The sequence below is a fragment of the Pelobates fuscus genome, chromosome 11 (genome assembly GCF_036172605.1).
Source record: "Pelobates fuscus isolate aPelFus1 chromosome 11, aPelFus1.pri, whole genome shotgun sequence".
NCBI classification, from domain to species: Eukaryota; Metazoa; Chordata; class Amphibia; order Anura; family Pelobatidae; genus Pelobates; species Pelobates fuscus.
The window spans coordinates 81,560,790-81,581,768 of record NC_086327.1 but is presented as its reverse complement, the minus strand read 5'-3'; the positions used below and the strand labels follow the sequence as shown (position 1 = coordinate 81,581,768).

At 42.2% G+C, this 20,979-nt stretch overlaps 1 protein-coding gene across 5 annotated transcripts in view; it reads right to left on the bottom strand.

Annotated features, from left to right (window-relative positions):
- The window catches only part of USP2 (ubiquitin specific peptidase 2), a 91,898-nt gene that overhangs the window by 20,455 nt on the left and 50,464 nt on the right, over nucleotides 1-20,979 (bottom strand). For 3 of the 5 annotated variants that reach the window (XM_063436999.1, XM_063437000.1, XM_063437002.1), the window contains exon 2: nucleotides 8,972-9,647. In XM_063436999.1, the coding sequence (XP_063293069.1) occupies nucleotides 8,972-9,607 (636 nt within the window). In that variant the 5' untranslated portion in view covers nucleotides 9,608-9,647. Of the gene's footprint in view, nucleotides 1-2,240; nucleotides 2,643-8,971; nucleotides 9,669-20,979 lie in introns of those variants that run through there. The other 2 variants (XM_063437001.1, XM_063437003.1) reach the window with 2 other exon arrangements.

Here is a 20,979-nt window from a genome sequence, read left to right as displayed (position 1 = left end):
CAGTCAAAGAGTGTGTGTGTGTGTGTGTCAGTCAAAGAGTGTGTGTGTGTCAGTCAAAGAGTGTGTGTGTGTGTGTCAGTCAAAGAGTGTGTGTGTGTGTGTGTCAGTCAAAGAGTGTGTGTGTGTGTGTGTCAGTCAAAGAGTGTGTGTGTGTGTGTGTCAGTCAAAGAGTGTGTGTGTGTGTCAGTCAAAGAGTGTGTGTGTGTGTCAGTCAAAGAGTGTGTGTGTGTGTCAGTCAAAGAGTGTGTGTGTGTGTCAGTCAAAGAGTGTGTGTGTGTGTGTCAGTCAAAGAGTGTGTGTGTCAGTCAAAGAGTGTGTGTGTGTGTCAGTCAAAGAGTGTGTGTGTGTGTCAGTCAAAGAGTGTGTGTGTGTGTGTGTGTGTGCCAGTCATAGTATGTGTGTGTGTGCGCCAGTCATAGTGTGTGTGTGTGCGCCAGTCATAGTGTGTGTGCGTGTGCGCCAGTCATAGTGTGTGTGTGTGTGTATCCTGTCAGTGTGTATATGTGGGTGCAAGTGTGTGTGTGTGTGTGTGTGTATAAAGGTGTGTGTCAATGTGTATCTGTGTGCCAGTGTCTGTGTCAGATACATATACACACTGACACAGAGATAAACACACACTGGCCCATACAAAACACAGATACACACACTGGCAGATAGTGGCACACAGATACACACACCTTGTCACATAGTGTGTATCTGTGTGTCAAGGTGTGTATATCTGTGTGTCAGATTAATACACACTGGCAAATACAAACACCTTGATACACAGACACATACAAACACAGATACACACACTTTGAAACAGATACACGCACCTTGACACACAGATGCATACACACACACACACAGATACACACTGTGTGTCAAGGTGTGTGTATCTGTGTGCCACTATCTGCCTGGCACATACATGCACAGATATACACACTGGCACATAAAAAAAAAAATATTTTTTTCCGGAGGGGGGAGGGGTGGTCCCACCATGTTGATACACTATGTCAAAGGGTTCCACGGGAAAAATTAATTGGGAACCCATGCTCTACAGAAATGCCATAAATCAAGATGAAAAGTCTGTAAATCTGTGTTTATGATGGTTAGGCCTCACTAGTATATTGGGTGTTCAGGTGATTGTAGAACATCATTTGGATCATTATTAATCATTGTGTCAAAGAATTCTATGACTAAAGTGAATGAGAAAATGAATTGTATAATGCAAGCTGGAAACCCCCACTCCCTGCCCCCTAAAGTTATATGTTATATTGTAAATCATTGTAAGGGTTATTCCCATTGGAAAATTGTTGGGGATTAACCAGGCAATAAAAATATTAAGGTTAACTACCCAACTGGAAAAAGAGCTGAACTTAAATAATTTTTCAATTTTCACCATTTTGTCCTAAAAATTAAAAAAAAAAAAAAATAATTCCCAGTGTCACAATTCATAGTGTTAAATGCCTATTAATTCTTTAAGACAGCCTGTCTCTGTTCTCTTCACCTAAGAACAATCAGAGAGTGATTACAATATGGACCAGAGCTGTATAATGAAGAGGGGACATGGAGATACGAGTAAAGGCTAATTCAATAAACTCAAAATCATAGCGAATAAAATTCTGAATTGTAAAATATAGGCCCAAATTACTGCTAATGATAGATACTGGAGAAGTTTTCCAGAGCAACGATTTGCCCTCAAATTTGCTATTCATATTTTCAGTTGCTACAATTTGGAGTTTATTAAATTACACAATATATATATAAATAATTGAAAAAAAATGGTGATTATATATTTATTAATTGGCTTTTAACGTATTTTTACCTAGCATTTTCCCCACATAAATATACATCAGACATTTAAAAACAGCATAACGAGTTGTATTTGACCTTTAAAAATAAATAAATCCCTGGTAACAAAACGTTCTAAGGTTTACTATGAATTTAAAACGACAATACGGCAAATCCCTGACTTCCTAGCACTCTGGCTGGCTGAGCATCGTAGGAGAAGTAAGCCACAGCAGCCTGCCTGCCTGCGGTCATCCATCGCTAACTAATCTATTAGCAGCCAAAGCCCCGGGCCAAACAGGGATTGCCTGGGTGAAGGAGTTCGAAGATTACAGAATAGATGTAAAGCATGGGGACAAAGTTTAAACCCACATTTAATAAAATATCAAGCTCTTCAGAAGAGGGACTGCTGCCCCCAAACAATATACTGCACCCCAGCCTCAGTAACCTGTTATTTTCACTTAGCTCACCTTTGTCCTGTTTAGGATGAAATCCACCAGGTTGGACAGAAGGATTGCTCCAGGAACCTGATGGTCCCTTCCACTGCTCAAGCTTTGCATGGTGAGGCTGTAAGAACGCATGGCTTGATTACTCCCGGTTTGGCTTTGAGGCAGATCTCCGGATTCTTCCTGGTGAACACTTCACTTGTTACTTTACGTTGTTGCTGGAGGTTCCAAGATTCTGACAGGTGGAACGTTTCTGATCTGCAAGCTCTGATCTTGATTCCTGGGGCTGGGGAACCTCTCTGGTGATGTTCTGGTATTAAGGTGATTCTTTATTGAGAGACCCCCCCCAGCTCTGATTTTACCGTGCCCCAGGAAAGCAGCCTGACCTCCCTGGCCCTCACAGCTCAGCAGGAGAAAAAGAAAGAGTTCGCTGGCTGTGAATGGAATTTGACAGTCTCCTGACGTCACGATGAGGAGGAGGAGGAGGAGATGAACGCAGGTCACACATTGCTCTCTCTCTCTCCCACACGTGTTTCACTGTCAGAGACTGCACTGAGCACAAGTGCCTCGGTAATAACTAGTTACATATTTATATTATTATACTGCATTTGAAACTGCATCGTGGCTCTGAGCGTTGTGTACAGTATCTGTTCCATGAAACAGAGCAAGAACATAAACACAGGCATTAACTCTGCCAGTGCCTGGAGGGGGTGGTGACATCTTGCAAAGCTGAACAACCCAAGGGGTACACACCCCCTTTATCACATTTGCAAAAATACTATATCATTATATTGGAGTTTCCTCGAAGCATAAGAAAATGTAATGGGGAGTAGGGAGGGAGGGGGAGGGATTTTTTTGGGTGACTTACTAATAATTTTTGCAAATAAATGTATTTAAGAACAAGAGCAGTGTATCCTATTTACACAGACTGATTTCTAAACACATTTATTGTAGTTTGAAGACAAATGATTGTATCATTGCTGTGGAGATCTGTTATACACGAAACCATTGAATATGCACACTGCTGCCTGACTCATCTTGTCATAAAGGTGAAACACAGTTTCTTTAAAATATGTGAGATGTTGTTGACATGATCAATGTGGTTCCCTTGCACGTTGCTAGACTCCTGACATTTGTGTGCATTAGAGGCGTCAGTGGGTTATATTAACCCCTTAAGGACGGAGCCAAATGTACACGTTGTGAACGAAACAAAATGTAAACAAAACCTGGCATTTGCGCTATATGTCTGTCCAACCGTAATTCACCCCTTTCATATTAAAGGCACCCCTTATTATATATCATTTTATTCAGGGGAAACAGGGCTTTCATTTAATATCAAATATGTAGCTATGAAACATAATTTAATATAAAAAAAATATAAAAAAATGGGAGAAAATAAGATTTTCTTTTAATTTCTTTAGTTCTACATGACATTTTAACTGTCAATGTCATAATACTGTTTGCTTTTACTGCAATAAAATACACATATTTGTATTCAGCAAAGTCTCACGTGTAAAACAGTACCCCCTATGTACAGGTTTTATGGTGTTTTGGGAAGTTTCAGGGTCAAATATAGCACGTTACATTTGAAATTGAAATTTGCCAGATTGGTTACGTTGCCTTTGAGACTGTATAGTAGCCCAGGAAATACATTTACACCCATAATGGCATACCATTTGCAATAGTAGACAACCCAAGGTATTGCAAATGGGGTATGTCCAGTCTTTTTTAGTAGCCATTTGGTCACAAACACTGGCCAAAGTTAGCGTTAGTATTTGTTTGTGTGTGAAAAATGCAAAAAACACCAATTTTGGCCAGTGTTTGTGACTAAGTGGCTACTAAAAAAGACTGGACATACCCCATTTGCAATACCTTTGGTTGTCTACTATTGCAAATAGTATGCCATCATAGGGGTAATTTTCATTCTTGGGCTACCATAGGGTCATAAAGGCAACGTAAGCAATCTGGCGTATTTTAATGTGAAAAAAATGAAACACAAGCCTTATATTTGACGCTGTAATTTTTGAAAACACCATAAAACCTGTACATGAGGGGTACTGTTGTACTCGGGAGACTTCGCTGAACACAAATATTTGTGTTTCAAAACAGTAAAAAGTATTGCAGCAATAATATTGTCCGTGTAAGTGCTGTTTGTGCGTGAAAAATGCAAAAAACGTCTCTTTTACTGGCGATATCATCGTTGTAATACATTTTACTGTTTTGAAACACTAATATTTGTGTTCAGCGAAGTCTCACGAGTAAAACAGTACCCCCCATGTACAGGTTTTATGGTGTCTTGGAAAGTTATAGGGTTAAATATAGTGCTAGCAAATTAAATTCACTATACTTTCGGCATGGGTTGTCAGGCAGGTCCCGCTAATTGTAATTAATTAGGATACCTAATTATGTAAAAATATTACATAAATATATGTGTAGAATTAATATATGTATATATATACATATATGCATATAAACGTATATATATATATAATTTTTTTTAAATATTTTTATTTATATATAGGTATATATATAGTGATATGTATATAGATATATATATATATATATATTATTTCGTTCTACGTGTATTTTGATATAAATATATATATATATTAATATCACAATACAGTTAGAACAAAATAAAACACATCTATATATTTTTTAATATTTTATTTTTTATTATTTTTTTATTTTATTTTTTTACGTATTTACATATTTTTTTATATTATATATAAATATATATATATAACAATAATTATATATATTTAATCAGTATCAGTCTACGTGTCATTTGATATTAATATATATATATATATATATATATATATAATTATATATATATTAATATTAAAATACACCTAGACAGTGTATGTGTGTGTATGTATATGTGTATATATATACTTAGATCATATATATATAATATATATATATGATCTAAGTATATATATATATTTTTTACACTTATTTAACTTAATTTAATTTTATTTCCAGCCAGCAGGGGGACTAACTGTCATTACAGTTAGTCCCCCTGCTGGCATTGCAGCAGCCAGCTATCCCGGCCATGTGATTGTGAGGTCCTCGCAAGGACCTCACTCTCACATGGCCCGGGGGGCTGAAGAGGACAGAGGTGCCGGGGGGGCTCCCTGGGAGTCCCCCCAACCGCGATCGCCGGTGTGGGATCGCCGGCGACCGGGTAAGTAACAAAAAACCGGAGGGCGTACAATTACGTCCTGCAGCGTTTAGAGACGCTTTTAAAAGGACGTAATTGTACGCACTCCGGTCTTAAGGGGTTAAACAAATTCCGGCCCCCCCAGATGTTGCTGATCTACAACTCCCATGATTATTTGAATTACATAGATAGCCAGAGAATCATGGGAGTTGTAGTTCAGCAACATCTGGGGCGGGGGTGGGGGCGGAGTTTGAGGACCCATGGTTTAGATTATCTGTCGGTTCTGTGCACAAGTTCAATTATTGCACCTCTGCTACACCAACACACTAGCTCTTAAAGGGACACTATAGGCTCTCAGACCACTTCATCTCATTGCAGTTTCCGATAAAATTAGGCCATCCATCCAGCTGGCAGAGGAGACATTTGCCATATAGGAGACATTTGCATATAAGTGAAAAAATGCTTTTTTACCCATTTGCGATGAGATGGGGAGGGGGAGGGGGGGCAGAGGACACTGTAGTGTTAGAAATACAGTTTTGAGACCAATACCACAATCTTTAACAGAAACAGGCAGCAGTGGAGGCAGGTGACACCCCTGCTCTCCCCCCGCCCCCCAGTTTTTGTGAAAAAAAAAACTGTTGTAAATGTTACTATAGTGCAAAACTAGTGATTGAGTTAAGCCTAACCCATTGCAGAGTTACATTATATCCAGCACATCCATGAAATATCCATAGACGAACATTGACAGTTAAACTTGACAGTTAAACTTGACAACATTGACGATGGGTGATGTTTAAGTTGGTGTTGCGCAGCCCCCTCCCCAGGATTAATTGTGCTCTGCACACTTAACCCAATGCATCCCTTGACTCAATGAGATGGCATACCTTGTTTAACACATAAACCTATAGATAGACATATTTGGAAAACAACTACTTGAAAGAGGTCCAACTTCACATACCAATGTGGTTACTCAAAGACAGCCATAAAAGACAAGATGACATGTTTGCAGACATGCAGGCCTATCTTTTAGGGTGTCTGGGTTCTGACGATCCCATGTAAAGCTTATGGTTGACATTAGAAACCCTAAATCAACACAGTAAAGGAGGAGACTATATTTAAAAGAAGAAAAACTACCACAACAAGAGGACATAGTCTTAAATTAGAGGGGCAAAAGTTTAAAAATAATATCAGGATGTATTACTTTACTGAGAGGGTAGTGGATGCATGGAATACCCTTCCAGGTAAAAGTGGAAGAAGTTAATCCAGTGAAGGAGTTTAAGCATGCGTGGGATAGGCATAAGGCTATACTAGATATGAAATAAAACCAGGGATTAATGAGAGTTTTTAGAAAATTGGGCAGACTAGATGGGCTGAATGGTTCTTATCTGCTGTCACATTCTGTTTCTATTATAGCAGACTAATCATGGTTGATTGGTCAGTACCCAGAAAATTGGCATTTTTGGAAAAAAAAATGGTCCTCAAATATTGATATGGTTAGTTGCTCAGAATCTCCAGTCATTAATAAAGGTAGTGGTAACTGCAGATAACATGTCAGACAAAACAAAGTTTTTCCTAAAAAAAGGAAGTAATATAAAAAGTCCTGCAATATGGTTCAAGGGTGGCATATTGTGACCATTCTGTAAGATCCAAGATTATCAGGAGGAAATTGATCTTGTTTGAAGTGCCTGCATGCAGAGGACATTCAATATTACACCATTGTAGTCCAGTCTGGCATTAGTAGCTAGACTCCTTAAAATGGAAATTATGTAGAAAGAATATACACTGATCAGCGACAACATTAAAACCCGATGCCAAATATTGTGTAGGTCTCTCTCTCCCTCTCGTGCAGCCACAACAGCTCAAATGCGTTGAGACATTGACTCCTCAAGACCTCTGGACGTGCCCTGTGATATCTGGCACATAGGCATTAGCAGCAGAACCTTTAAGTGATGCAAGGTGGGGCCTTCATGCATTGGATTTTGGACAGGGCTAGGAGATGGTGAGTGGAGGCTGTATGTGGTGTTGTTTGTTTGTGGGTATACAGCTTGTGGGCTTTTGTTTATAGGGGTTGTTTCTTCTGTTGCATTTCTGTTGTGGAGGGAAAGGGGGCTTTAAGGGGGGTTAGTAGCTAGAGTGAGGTGACAGGAGCTGTAGTGTAGGGATAGGGGCTGCAGTGGGGAATGGTGACTGGATTGGCTCATAGGGCTGTAGTAGAGGGATAGAGACTGTAGTAGACAGATAGGGGATAATGTATGTGGGGTTGCTTCTTATGTTGCGTTTGAGGCTGCAGTGGGGAAACTGTGGCTTTAGTATGGGAATAGTGGGTATAGTGGGGGTATATGGGCTGTAATGGGGGATAGGGGCTCAAGTAGTGTGATAGGGACTATAGTGGGAAGGATAGTGGCTATAGTAAGATAATAGGGCTATAGTGTGGATATATGGGATGTAGTGGGGGCAGTGGCTTTAGGGGAAATATAGGTTATAGGTACATAGATACTGTAGTATCTATAGTGGTAGATGCAGTGGAGAGATAGTGGCTATAGTGGAGATTAGAGGTTATAGTGGGGGGCTGTGTCTATAGTGTGGGGCAAGATTTCTAGTGGAGAAAGAGAGGCAGTAGTAGGGCCTATAGAAATGCAATTATTTTTGTTAAGAAAACTAAACTTAAGCTTATTATTAGGAAGGGGGAATCCTGGTCCCTCATGGTCCAGTGGGATATGCAGCATGTCTGCGTCTGCACCCGCGGTGGATGTAGACAGCTTCTTCTGGCTGGTGCCAGGAAATGTATCAAAGCATTGCCGCTGATTCAGAAACAGTGCAGGCGAAGGAGACCTATTGAAATCTCTCCATTTGAGCGCCGGCACTGCAGGCCACACAGAAGGAGAATCTCCCCCATCAGCCATACCACTCCTCCTCTGCTTTCTCCACAAGGCTGTGGCCTTGGTGGAATTGTGGGGAATCCGGCCCTGGCTTACGGTGAGATCATCAAGCTTTTTTTTGCCAGCAGTGTGCCATGGTGGAGGTGATGTAGAGTTGGGTAGTGCTATTTTGCCCCTGGAATTGAATGCACCTAGTAAATCGATCTACCATAATGATATACTTAAATTCATAGATTGACAAAAAGTATGCAAAACTGCAAAGAAAATTAAGCAGCAATTTAAGTACACTATTGCTTTAACATGGTTTGGCAACTTAATTTTGTCCGCTAGGGTACCCATTGGTCATTTGCTGAAGCCAGAGATGACGGGTGTCACTGCTTAGACTAGAGCATGACCACACTCAGTGGCTGAGGGCATCAGCTGAGTGCTGTCAGTCAATGAGCATGATACTGCATCGGCTCTCTTTGCTCTACAAAGCAATCAGACTTCTGCTAGAGTAGACTGGATGTGGTTCATGTATGCTAATGACTGGTGGGACTAAGGTAAGTTGTCACAGCAGGATAAAGTGATTTGACATTTTGGCGTTAGATGGTGCCCGGGAACTCTTACCAACATCACCACCACAGTGTGCTGTAGTCATTATAATGTATGGAGTGTTCCTTTAAATACAATTTGGTTCATAAATACTGCACAGAAGTAATTTTACTCACCGTTATCTCTCTACTGCTGGGTCCATCACTCTTGTCTTGTGAATATGTAAGACGTGAGTTGTTTTTTGCAGTGGAAGTGACTGATTCAGAAGCTCCATAAGTATTTGTACTTCCACGCTTTTTGCCATAGACATCATAAGACTCATTATAGTTTGATGCTCGTGGAATCCGTGAGGTGCCCTCCACATCCAAATAACTGCGGGTCAGTGCAGGGCTGCGATAATAGTAAGTATCTGAGGCCCGCAGCTCAGAGAGTCCATGGGATAGGTCAGTGTGGCTGGAGGACTTTTTGCGGGATAAAGAGGTGGTTGAAGAGGTTGCAAGTGATGAATAATTGTTATTGTATCCATATTGTGTGGAGAAGCTATTTGTCCCATATTTGAATGGAGAACGTGTAGAAATCTCAGTCCTCTTACTTGTTACATCCAGTCGTGGAAGACTCCGATCAAAGTCTTGGTAAGCACGCAGATGAGATGGGCTGGAGAGATATGAGCCACCTAGGCTAGATTTGTAAGGCAGCTTTTCTCGTTCACTGTAAGATGAGCTGAAGTTGGAGGTATACGAGTTAAGCCCTCCATAACTCTTGGAGTAAGAGTTGTCCACATATCTTTTGAGGGTGGAGGAAGAGTAAGACATAATGTGAATCAACAGTAGAAAGAGAGGTCCTCAGGATCAACTGCAGAGAAGACAGTGAAAACTAAATGTGAAAAAAAAAATAATATGAGCAACAAAACAAATAAAATCTGTGACCCCACTCAACTATAAAAATCCATCTCTGATTCACATATAACATACTCCCTATTTAAAATTAAGAGAAACTGTAATGCTTTTATCCTGCACCCTTTCCTGTCTACATTTAGGTCAGACCTCTATGCAATGCATTTTATAATACAAAAACGAATGAATGCAATTAGTGGTGATTACACGGTTATAATCAAGTTTATATAACTGATGTCAAATTATAAATACCTCTGCTTCATCCTTACAGTTACTTATAGTAGCACTATATCTTTTTCTAATACACATACAGTACAATGCCCTCTGTCTTGTGCTGCTAACAATGAATACACTCACCTTTATAAAGTATAGACAAATTGCACCTCACCCAGATACAATGCAAATAAACAGTGTTCATTGATGAGCTAAAAACAAGTATTAGAGCAGCTACTAACTGGACAAAACAATTTGGCAACTATTCATGCTTTTCTGCCAAATGGAATGTGCTTCTTAAGTGCATATTTGTGTTTGTAGTGTTAGAGTTTAGCAGGAATGAATAGCTCTTTTCTAATTGGTAGCTGTTTGTGTCCAAATTCTTTGCACTAATTAATGAGAGGCAGCTTAGGCATCAGTGTCCCATGCATCACGGAATCTCAAAGAATGCAACATATTTTGGTCACGTTAAACAAACATGGATTATTTATCTATATTGTGTATTTTACTGCCTTGTAAGGCAAATGGTGACTATAGGCAGAAGGAATATTGGTTGGATGCTGCTTGTATAAGTACTAAGTAGATAATATTCTGTTAAAGTAATATGGTTACTAAATTTGTCTTGTTTTTTATTTTATTTTTTCCTTGTACTTTTTCCCACATCCCCTTTTTTCTGTCCACCATTCTTTAAAGGGACACAATAGACACCAATACCACTTCATCTCATTGAAGTAGTGTGGATAGTGTCCCTGGCCCACTTAGCCCTGCAGTGTAAAACATTACAGTTTCCGCAAAACTGCTATATTTACACAGCATATGTTAAGACTGTCTCTATCGACTGTCCACCTGACAGCCACTAGAGGCGCGCTTTCTGCTGTTTTATGGAATTTGAAACTATGCTGGACAACCAGCATCTTCATATTTCCCATAGGAAAGCATTGATTCAATGATCTTCTATAGGAAAGGCCTAATGTGGGTCGCTCGCCACGTATGCGCATTAGGTTCCTTCTTGGCACTGACATCCCAGGATGTGGAGCCAGCACCGAGGGTCCTTGTCACCGGAATAAGGTAAGTGAGAAAAGTAATGTTTTAGCCTTTAACTGCCATGGACAAGTGGTCCGCCAGAGTGACACTACAGTGTTAGGAATACAGCTTTGTATTTTTAACACTCTAGTGTTCCTTTAACCTTTAAGTGTTCCATCTACATCATATTTCTGTACTAGTAAGAAGTCTGCAAAGCAGGTGCTATTGAAATCTGCACTTCTTTTGAAAATGAAAAAAAGAGAACACACTCTCCACGTGTGTCCCTTTAAATTTTTTAAGGATTCCTATATAGTTCTCTACTATACCCTGTGTTTTTACCTAGTAACGTTATTCTTTTGCCCAACACTTCTCACAGAGTGGCACACTATCAGTGGCGAACCCTTACAATATCCCTCACATGTTACAGGCAAGGGGTATGTGGAGGGATGCCCTACATTCGATGGGGAGATCAAATGATCTTTCTGTTCAGCCCAGCACCACTCTGCTGTAGCAAGGGAGCATATGGTGTGCACCTCTGGAAGGCAAGCACTCCCACCAACACACCGTGGATCTTACACACCTGCCAGGAAGGTAGGCAGAAAGGGGTCATATACAAAATGTGTATATATATATTTAACTACTGTAATTGCATAGCTTCCCCATACATACAAAACACAGCCTCCTAACACACACACAGCCTTCTGAACACACAGCCTCACACACATATATAGCCTCCAAACAAACACACCATGTCTCACACACACAGCCTCCCATCCACACACAAGCGCGGTTTCCCAAACACACTCAGCTTCACACACATACTCCTATACACACACTCAGACTGCCAAACATACACAACCTCCCAAACACACTCAACCTTGCACACACAAAGCCATTTATTTTTTAAATACACAAACAGACTGACAAAGGGGCAGTGGAAGATGCTAGGTAGGTTGAAAATGACAGAGGGAAAACAGAGACTGGCATAGAAATTGTGAGAAAGAGACAAAAAGCTGGTGAACAGAGACGTTTCTATGCAGAGAGAGCTGGGTAGAAAAACACTGATAAAAAAAAGAAACAAAGATAGAAGAAAGAGAGAGAAACTAGGAAGGCAAAAACGATATGACAAAGGGAGATATTTGATACAAGAGGGCAGCAAACTTGGCCCACCACCTAGAACCCATTCCCTCCTAGGACCCACTTCTTTCATCTCAGGATTCTCTTCTCTCCAAAACACCCAGAAAATGTAAACACCCCTTTCCTCCCAACACCCACTTATTTTAACTTATTTTAACTTACAACCCCTCTCCACCATACACCCACTACTTTCATCTTACCACCATTTACCACAAAGCACTGATCTTCTTCATCGTACTTCTTTCTACCAATCGTCCGCTCCCTTCATTGTATAACCCTTTTCCAGCAATTCAGAATGATTGTACAGATTGCTTATGTAATAAGATGGGTGTACTTGTTTCCTTTAACTGTTGAGATGTATGAAAAATATTTGGTTGCAACATATATTTATTATAACATGATTATGCCAATGAGTTAGCTCAGTGGGTTAAAGCATCACCCCCCCAGGGCTGACTAAGGACTTGATCCTTCCGAGGTAGATAAAATGAGTACCATTAAATTGAGTAATAGTAACATCCCCTGTACGTACTTGGAAACCAGAGTAATCTGAATGTACATTTCATGGTTAAACATTTTGTTGTTGTTTTTATTATTATTTAAAGCTAAAGATCTGGTGTTGCATCCATTATAGCAGTGTTTTTTATTTAACTTTTTTTGAAAAGGACCTCATTTATTTATATGGCAGTATCATGGCCCATTTTGTAGTTGAAAAATGAGTTTAGTAATCTATTCATCAATTCTAATCTAATACGGCTAAACTACATTAGGCAAAACAATCTCATTGGGATGTTTGCAATGCTAGAGGTCCTGGAGCTGCATTGGTAAAGTCAGTGCAGCCAGCTACAGTAAACAATTCATTGTGACGAGTTGTTTAGGGCATGATGAATTTGATGTGCACCATCCAAACAGTGAAGAGCATTGAAAAAAATAATAAATCTATACCAACCCTAATAAAATTCACCAATGCAGTCTCCTCTCAACTTCCGCTCCTTGCATTGAGAGATAACCAGCATAGATAATGTATGTCCAATCCAATCTGTGCCATAGAGAAGCACAGGGGATCTACAGCACATGCGCAGAAATTGCCATACTCTGCAATTTATACTAATCTGATGCTTCCCATAGATAAGCAACGGATGACACTGAACATGAAGACCTTTGATTTACAAAGCTCTTAAGGAGGAGTTGTCTTTAGTGTGTGTCTGTATGACAACCAGTGGAGGATTGTTCTCTGACAAATGTAAACATTGTTGCTTCTCTGAAATGACAATGTTTATACCAGAGACAAGGAACAGCAATAAGCAACTATATTTTGATGCCTTGCATTGTACTGCTTAACTTGTACACTTGCATTGTTTATGTATAGTGTATACTTGCATTGTACACTATAGTCACCTGAACAACTTTAGCTTAATGAAGCAGTTTTGGTGTATAGAACATGCCCCTGCAGCCTCACTGCTCAATCCTCTGCCATTTAGGAGTTAAATCCCTTTGTTTATGAACCCTAGTCACACCTCCCTGCATGTGACTTGCACAGCCTTCCATAAACACTTCCTGTAAAGAGAGCCCTATTTAGGCTTTCTTTATTGCAAGTTCTGTTTAATTAAGATTTTCTTATCCCCTGCTATGTTAATAGCTTGCTAGACTCTGCAAGAGCCTCCTGTATGTGATTAAAGTTCAATTTAGAGATTGAGATACAATTTTATGGCAAGACAGGAGGCTTCATATTTGCTTATCTTTCTTTACTGAAACTCCCAGCAGCAAAGAAACAGCAGTGTAAAAAAAGTTTAACCAATCAGAGTGCATCACAGCAATATAAACTGTCATCAGGCTCCTCCCAATTCCTCTTTCTTTGCTGCTTAGCCTCCCAGGTGAGTCTATTCTAATTATACTCCTATTTATGCTCGATTTTTATATATATATATATATATATATATATGAGTATATTGCTTTAATATTATATATATTTATTCATTTACTCATTCTAGTATTTTTTCTCAGCCTTTCTGTGCTTTTACACTCTGCTTAGGTGACATGGGCTGACTCCCCAGTCAACCTATAAACACAATTGCCTCTCTTATTTTTTCTACCATACTTGTAATTCTTATACTGTCTGTTTAACTGACACACTTTTCCCCGCAGCGCCCGCCATTTTGCCGGTCCGCTCCGCTCTGTTTTTTCCCCTCACACACTTCGTGGGTTGCATTGCGTCTCCATAGAGACGCTTCCCGCCCTTTTCTTTCCGCGGCCATTTCTATTTACCTTTTCCCGGGCTTCCTCTCAGCGCCATCTTGCGGAAATTTTATGCGCGGCGGTTCACTCGCATTTCAGCTCCCACTGCAGAACGCGACCCAGCTGTTCGGTAAGTACTTTTATCCCTTAAAGCCCCAGACCTTTTTATTTTAAATCATTAAAGATACATACTCAAAATTTCCCTTTTTTCTTGACAGGTTTTTTCAACTTAAAAAATCCTTGCTTGGGGGCGGAGCTTGACACCCGAGGCAAGCGGTCGCACTATCCTGGCGCTCCTAGGCCCAAACTTCGAAAAGCGGACAAAAGCCCAAATATCCAGCAGCTGAACCACGGCAGAAGCCCCTGATCCACACCCCGCCAACATGGGTCGCAGAACGGGGAAAAAGAACCCAGGGAAACCCAACCCGGGACTCACCATAGGAGACATGTGGAGGCAGGCCCGAGGCGCAACCGAAACCAACATGGCGGCACTCCATGGAGGCTGCTCGGACTTCTCGGACGACCTCTCAGGTGAGGAATACCTGCCAGCCCACACAGCAGGACGGCCCTCACCTCCGACCAACGCCACATCAGACTCCTCGCCTGTGACAGTGGCGATCCTAAAGCAAATTCTAGCTGACCACCACGACGGCATCCATAAGGACATTACAGCGCTGAGGGGAGACCTAAAGGGGGTAACAACTCGCCTAAATGCAGTGGAGACCCGAACCGACACTCACGCTAGGGACATAGGGGAACTCAAACGGGCTATACAGGAGCTACAACTACAGCAACGCTCCCACGAATACCGCATGGCCGAGAACGAAGACGCCAGGCGGCGTAACAATTTAAAAATCAGAGGGCTCCCGGAGGAAATCACAGATGCGGGCCTACCAGAGGTCGTCAAACGCCTGCTCGCAATGATACTGCAACCCGCACAGGCGGAACGCATCCGCCCAGACTACCTCTTCAGGGTCCCCAAATCACCAAAGGCACCCGCTGGGACCACCAGAGACGCCATAGTTGCACTCCGGAATGGAGCTGACAAACAAACGATCCTGGACGCCCTGCGGGGCAGGACACCCCTACAATTTGAAGGCAGGGCACTGAGTTTTTTCGCCGACCTCTCCAACGGCACCTTGGCTTGGAGACGGTCCCTCCAGCCACTCACCACCCTCCTTCGCCAACAGGGCCTTAGATATAGGTGGCGACCATCCCATACACTGACAATCCAAAAGGGATCTGACTCGCATCAGGTACGGGACTTATGTGACGCGGCACCACTTCTACAATCCTTGGGCCTAACCATGGACTCCCTCAACCCAAACGGTCGGAAGAGCCCGGTATCCCCGCAGCACAGATGGGACCCAACCAGAACTGTCCCGTTTGTCCCACAAGGCCTCACCCCAGACCCGTACGCCACTGTTACAACGTGAGCAGCGACAGACGACCATACGAAACGCCTGTCAAGACGACCAGAACTTTTTCCACCGAACGTACGGTGCCCTTCTCCTCTAGAGTCACCGAGAAGCGGTCGGGACAGTTGCACACAGCTTTTTAATCCCTGACCAAACTGTGTTTGTCGTTATCAAACGCTGAAGCCTTGTTTTAATGTCAAACGTTGATGACATGTTTAACCCCTATTGCTTCCTGGTTACCGCTATACCTTTTTTATGATTAACTGTACGTATCATATGTCAAGTATTAGCCAAAAACTTGTGACTTACCATTAGACTCCCGATCAACCCACGACATACCCGCAACCCGCAGTCACCCAAGGTGGGCAACCCTGATCACGGGGAAAAGTTGCCTCCGACACGAACAAAGAGGAAGCGTACCGAGACCCACGTCACGAACACTCACATAAAAAGCTTAATTTCACCTCTGGCACGACAAGAGATGGGGGACCCCCCCCAGAGACTCTAAGGTCAAGCTATCATACTGTATTATACTGTTATTCACTTACTGCCTGTGCCGCAATTCCGCATCTTAAGCATATTTCACGTGCTGTCTAGCTAATTGGTAGTAATGTGTGCTGTGACAGAAAGACATGAAAAGTACCTTGTTATTTTATCTTATTTTAGTTTACATTACTTTGTCTTATAGAGCTCAGGCAGATACCTATTGTAGGTTATGAGGGGGCCGTGAAGATATGAGAAGCGACACATATTTTACAGGGTTACAGGCATCTTGAGAGATATCACTACAGCCGATTGCAAACTAAATTCAGTAGCACAACAGAAAAAGTTAAACATTTAAAGCTCACGTGCCAGGAACTCTTAAACAGTTCACTCGCACCATGCCTCAGATTGTGTTGAATTGCCTCTCGTATATTTATGTAACTAATGTATAAAACCTTAGCACTGTTTAGCCATCTGGCCTATAGCCAGACACTGCCCCGCTTCGACATGTGTACACACGATACCTCCTATAGCATAGGGGCCCTAGCAATGGCAAACAATGACCACCATTATCTTATTTTAATACCTTATTTTAATGTATCTACTCTTACCTTGCCAACATCCCGCTTGGTTAAACGTATACAATTGTGCAAATGTACAGCTGTACAATTAAACAAATTTGGAGGACTAAAATACCACCACCAGACTTTTAGGAAGCCCGAATAGTGCCGTTGTGGCAGCAGCTGACATGCGGTGTTCATCGACATGACAAATATTAACTTCCCCTCATGAGTTGCAACACCTTCACAGGTCAGCTAAGCCAGCATACTTAATGGTGTATACTCCTGCTACTGACCCTTACACTTCTCACCCCCCTTTGACTTATGGGGTAGATATTAAAAGGAGGAGTCATCCTCACTCTGTAATTCCCATCAATGTTTCATCTTCATCTTAATTTCATTACCCTTATTGCTACAACACGAATACAGCAAATGAGCGACCTACTATAATCTGTACATTAGAGTCGCAGACAGTTCCTAGTACTAGCCTGCAGTATTCACTTGAATTGCAACATATGCATAATCTAGAAGGTCAGCAGATCAGTTACCGTGCAGACTAAGATTGATTATAGCTATAAACATACACCTTAAAGTTAATTTCATAAGCAGTATATAATACAATTCATGTGGTCAGATGTTATTATATGGCCTGTTGTTTTTCCTTAAATTTTATGTTTCTTGCCACGGCTTAGAACCAACAAACGTGCGACCTAGTATAATATGTTGTTTAACGATGTAGACAATTCCTAATGCCAACCAGTAGTACTCACGTGAACCCTTATGTATGCAGAACTTGTGATGTTAACAGATCGACAGACGCGCAGGCTAAGCCTAACTATAGTTTTAAACATACATTTTGAAGTCGACGACTTCAACATAATATGACAGAACCAATGTAGCCAGACGTTAATGTAACACCAGTTGTTTAGATTGCACCTACTATGCCAAGAATAATTACACGCACTGTTACATCCTGATCTTACTCAAATTAATACTAAAAATGTGCAAAAACTGTTATATACCTCACTGTACTTAATGTTTGCAAAAGCATGTGGATTGCCTTTGGGGTACCGCATGTGCTCCTTGTTACGTCTATAAGCACTACAAAAATAAAGAATTAAAAAAAAAAAAAAAAAAAAAATCCTTGCTTGATACTGAGGGTGACCCCCTCAAGCCTTCCTTCAAGGGTGACCCCCCTTTTTTCTGCCTCTATACAGGGTAATCCCTATTTGATAACACAGGCACATACCTGTTATTTGATTTTGGACATTTCATTGTCCTTCTCTCTCTGGGTGAACCCCATTGATATATTGTGGATGAACCCCACTGTTACAAAAATTACTTTCTGTATAAGTCCACCGCCTCATTGTAATTAGTTTGTCTGCATACCAAAATTAAAAATAATAAAAATGTAAAAAATTAAAAAAATAAAAAAAATTAAAAAATTGTATATAATATTATTTTCTTTTGTGGCGACCCCACTGTTATTGACATTATGTCTGATGTGCCAGAACCAGCAGTTTCTGCCGAACTTAAGGCTTGGCTATTCAATGCCATCACTGAATCTATTCCTAAAGCTTTAGCGGCTTTCAGCGAGCAGACAATACCAGCCCCTACGGCGACCATTACCCAACTCTCAGATTCCGAAGATTCTCACACTTCGGAACATGAAGGAGCCCCTCGCAAACGCCCTTGGAAGGGCGATAGCGCCACCGCCGGTAAAGGCAAAGCGCCCGCTAAACACCCTAAAGTGCCCTATTCAAAACCCAAACATGATTTTGACGCATTTGAGGGTTCTACCTCTGACTTTAACCTCCAAGTATTAGACGAATACTACGCAGAACACTCTGATACTGAGGCTCCGCCTCATAAGACATTCCGAGACCTTTATCCATCCGATTCTGCAACTAATGAACCCCTCATACCTCTAGAGGAACTCCAATCGGAGTCTGACCCCATGGATACCTTATTTGACACCTCTGGACGCCCTCTATTTGACCCCAGGTGCATTAAGCACCCTAGATCGGCCGAATGGACACCCCCAGACCACATTGCCAAATATTGTAGAATGTGGCTCCGTCGGCCTTTAGAAAAAGAGGTGAGAGCCAAATTAAGGGCTGAATGCCCACGCCCCACCATCCCAGACAAGGTGGCCAATACACCAGAATTCGACCCCTTCCTTGTGACCTTTCTAACCAAGTCAGGGAAAGACCCCCGTAAAGGTCTAGAACAGGGTCTTAAAACTGCTCAAGACAAGTTGATGGATGTGGCGGGCCCGCTCATACAAATCTTCATTGCAGACGAGGCTTTATCAGGTGGCACATTTGACGCACATATGGTGCGAGAGTGGGCACAAAGGGCCTTATGCCTTTTAGGCAATGCCAATGTGGCAATATCAACAGAGCGGCGGAAAGCCGTCCTTTATAAAATTGATGCTAAACTTGCCGAACTAGGCACTAAAGAACTTGGTCCAGAGGCTCAAGGCATGTTATTTGGAGACAAGTTCATAAAAGAACTAAGTAAACACGTCTCTGTTTTTACAACACTGACAAAGGCACAATCCTCTATTCGCAAGGTATTTCGCTCTCAGCGTTTTTCCGGAAGAGCTGGTCGCTATAGAGGCCGAGCGACTGGCAGAGCCGCCTTCACAGGCTACAGGCCTCGACCTTCAGACACCTGGAACTCGGGCAATACCCGATTCCAACACAGACAATTTTTTCCCTCTCGCGGAGCAATCCGAGGACGTGGATCCGCTTCCCTACGCGGTCGCTCTGCTACAGGTAATGGACCTTCCTTATTCTCTTATTCCTATTGCAGGCCGGTTAACCCTTTTTTCCCAACAGTGGTCTCAACTAACTCAGGATCCTTGGATCCTTCAAACGGTGTCCGGGTTCCCACCTGGATTTTTCAGTCGAACCAATTCAAAATTCCCTTCCTACCCCAATAAAAATGTCTTTGCTAGACGAGTCGACTCTACGGAGCGAACTCAACGATCTATGCACCAAAGGTGCGATCGAACGAGTTGTGGGCCCACAGGTCTTCGTAAGCAACATGTTTCTGGTAAAGAAAAAATCAGGGGGTCTACGACCAGTCATCAACCTGAAAGATCTGAACAATTTCATCGTATACCGTCACTTCAAAATGGAAGGGATCCATTTATTGAGAGACCTACTCTCCGAGGGAGATTGGTTCTCTCGCTTCGACCTAAAGGATGCATACCTCACGGTGCCGGTAACACCAGCACACCGCTGCCTCCTTCAGTTTCGTTGGGAACAGACACTATGGCAGTTCACCTGCCTCCCCTTCGGCCTATCTTCCGCACCCTGGTGCTTTACCAAACTAATGAAACCAGTGATGGCCTTACTGCGGTCCCAAGGAATCCGCTCCATAATCTATCTGGACGATATCCTTCTCATGGCACAGGACCAGGGGACCCTCCTCCATCATACAAACATGACCTCCGCCCTATTGCAGAATCTTGGCTTCGTGATCAATCACCAGAAATCATCTCTAACACCGTCCCAGACGATACAATTCCTGGGATTCCAGATAGACTCCGTTCAAGCAGTCCTTCAACTTCCGGCACCCAGAATAAAATCCATAAAAAGAGACATTCGGAAGTTACTGATATCACCACACCTTCGCCTACGGGATCTAGCCCGCACCATCGGCTTGTCCCCGCCTCAATACAGGCTATATTCCCTGCCCCACTGCACTACCGGGCACTGCAACGATTAAAGACCCAATACCTACACCAGTCGACGTCTTACGACCAACAGATCACACTCACAGACGAGGTCCGGCTCGAGCTCCATTGGTGGCTACAACATATGGATGCCTGGAATGGAAGAGCCATTTTTGGATCCCAACCAGACTTCATCCTGGAATCAGATGCAAGTTTGCTCGGATGGGGCGCAACCTGCTCGGAAACCTCTACAGGAGGACTCTGGTCCCACTCAGAACGCGCACTTCACATCAACTGCCTCGAACTGATTGCAGGCTCATTTGCAATCCGCAGCTTCGCCAAAGATGTCTACAACTGTTCAGTTGTGCTGAAGATGGACAACGTGTCCGCAGTCCGCTACGTGAATCATCTAGGAGGTTCCAAATCAAAGATGCTCTCAGATCTGACCAAGGAATTATATCAGTTCTGCCTAGACAGGAATATCTCCCTGCGAGCGGAATATCTGCCGGGAACAGACAACCTCGTCGCAGACTGGTTCTC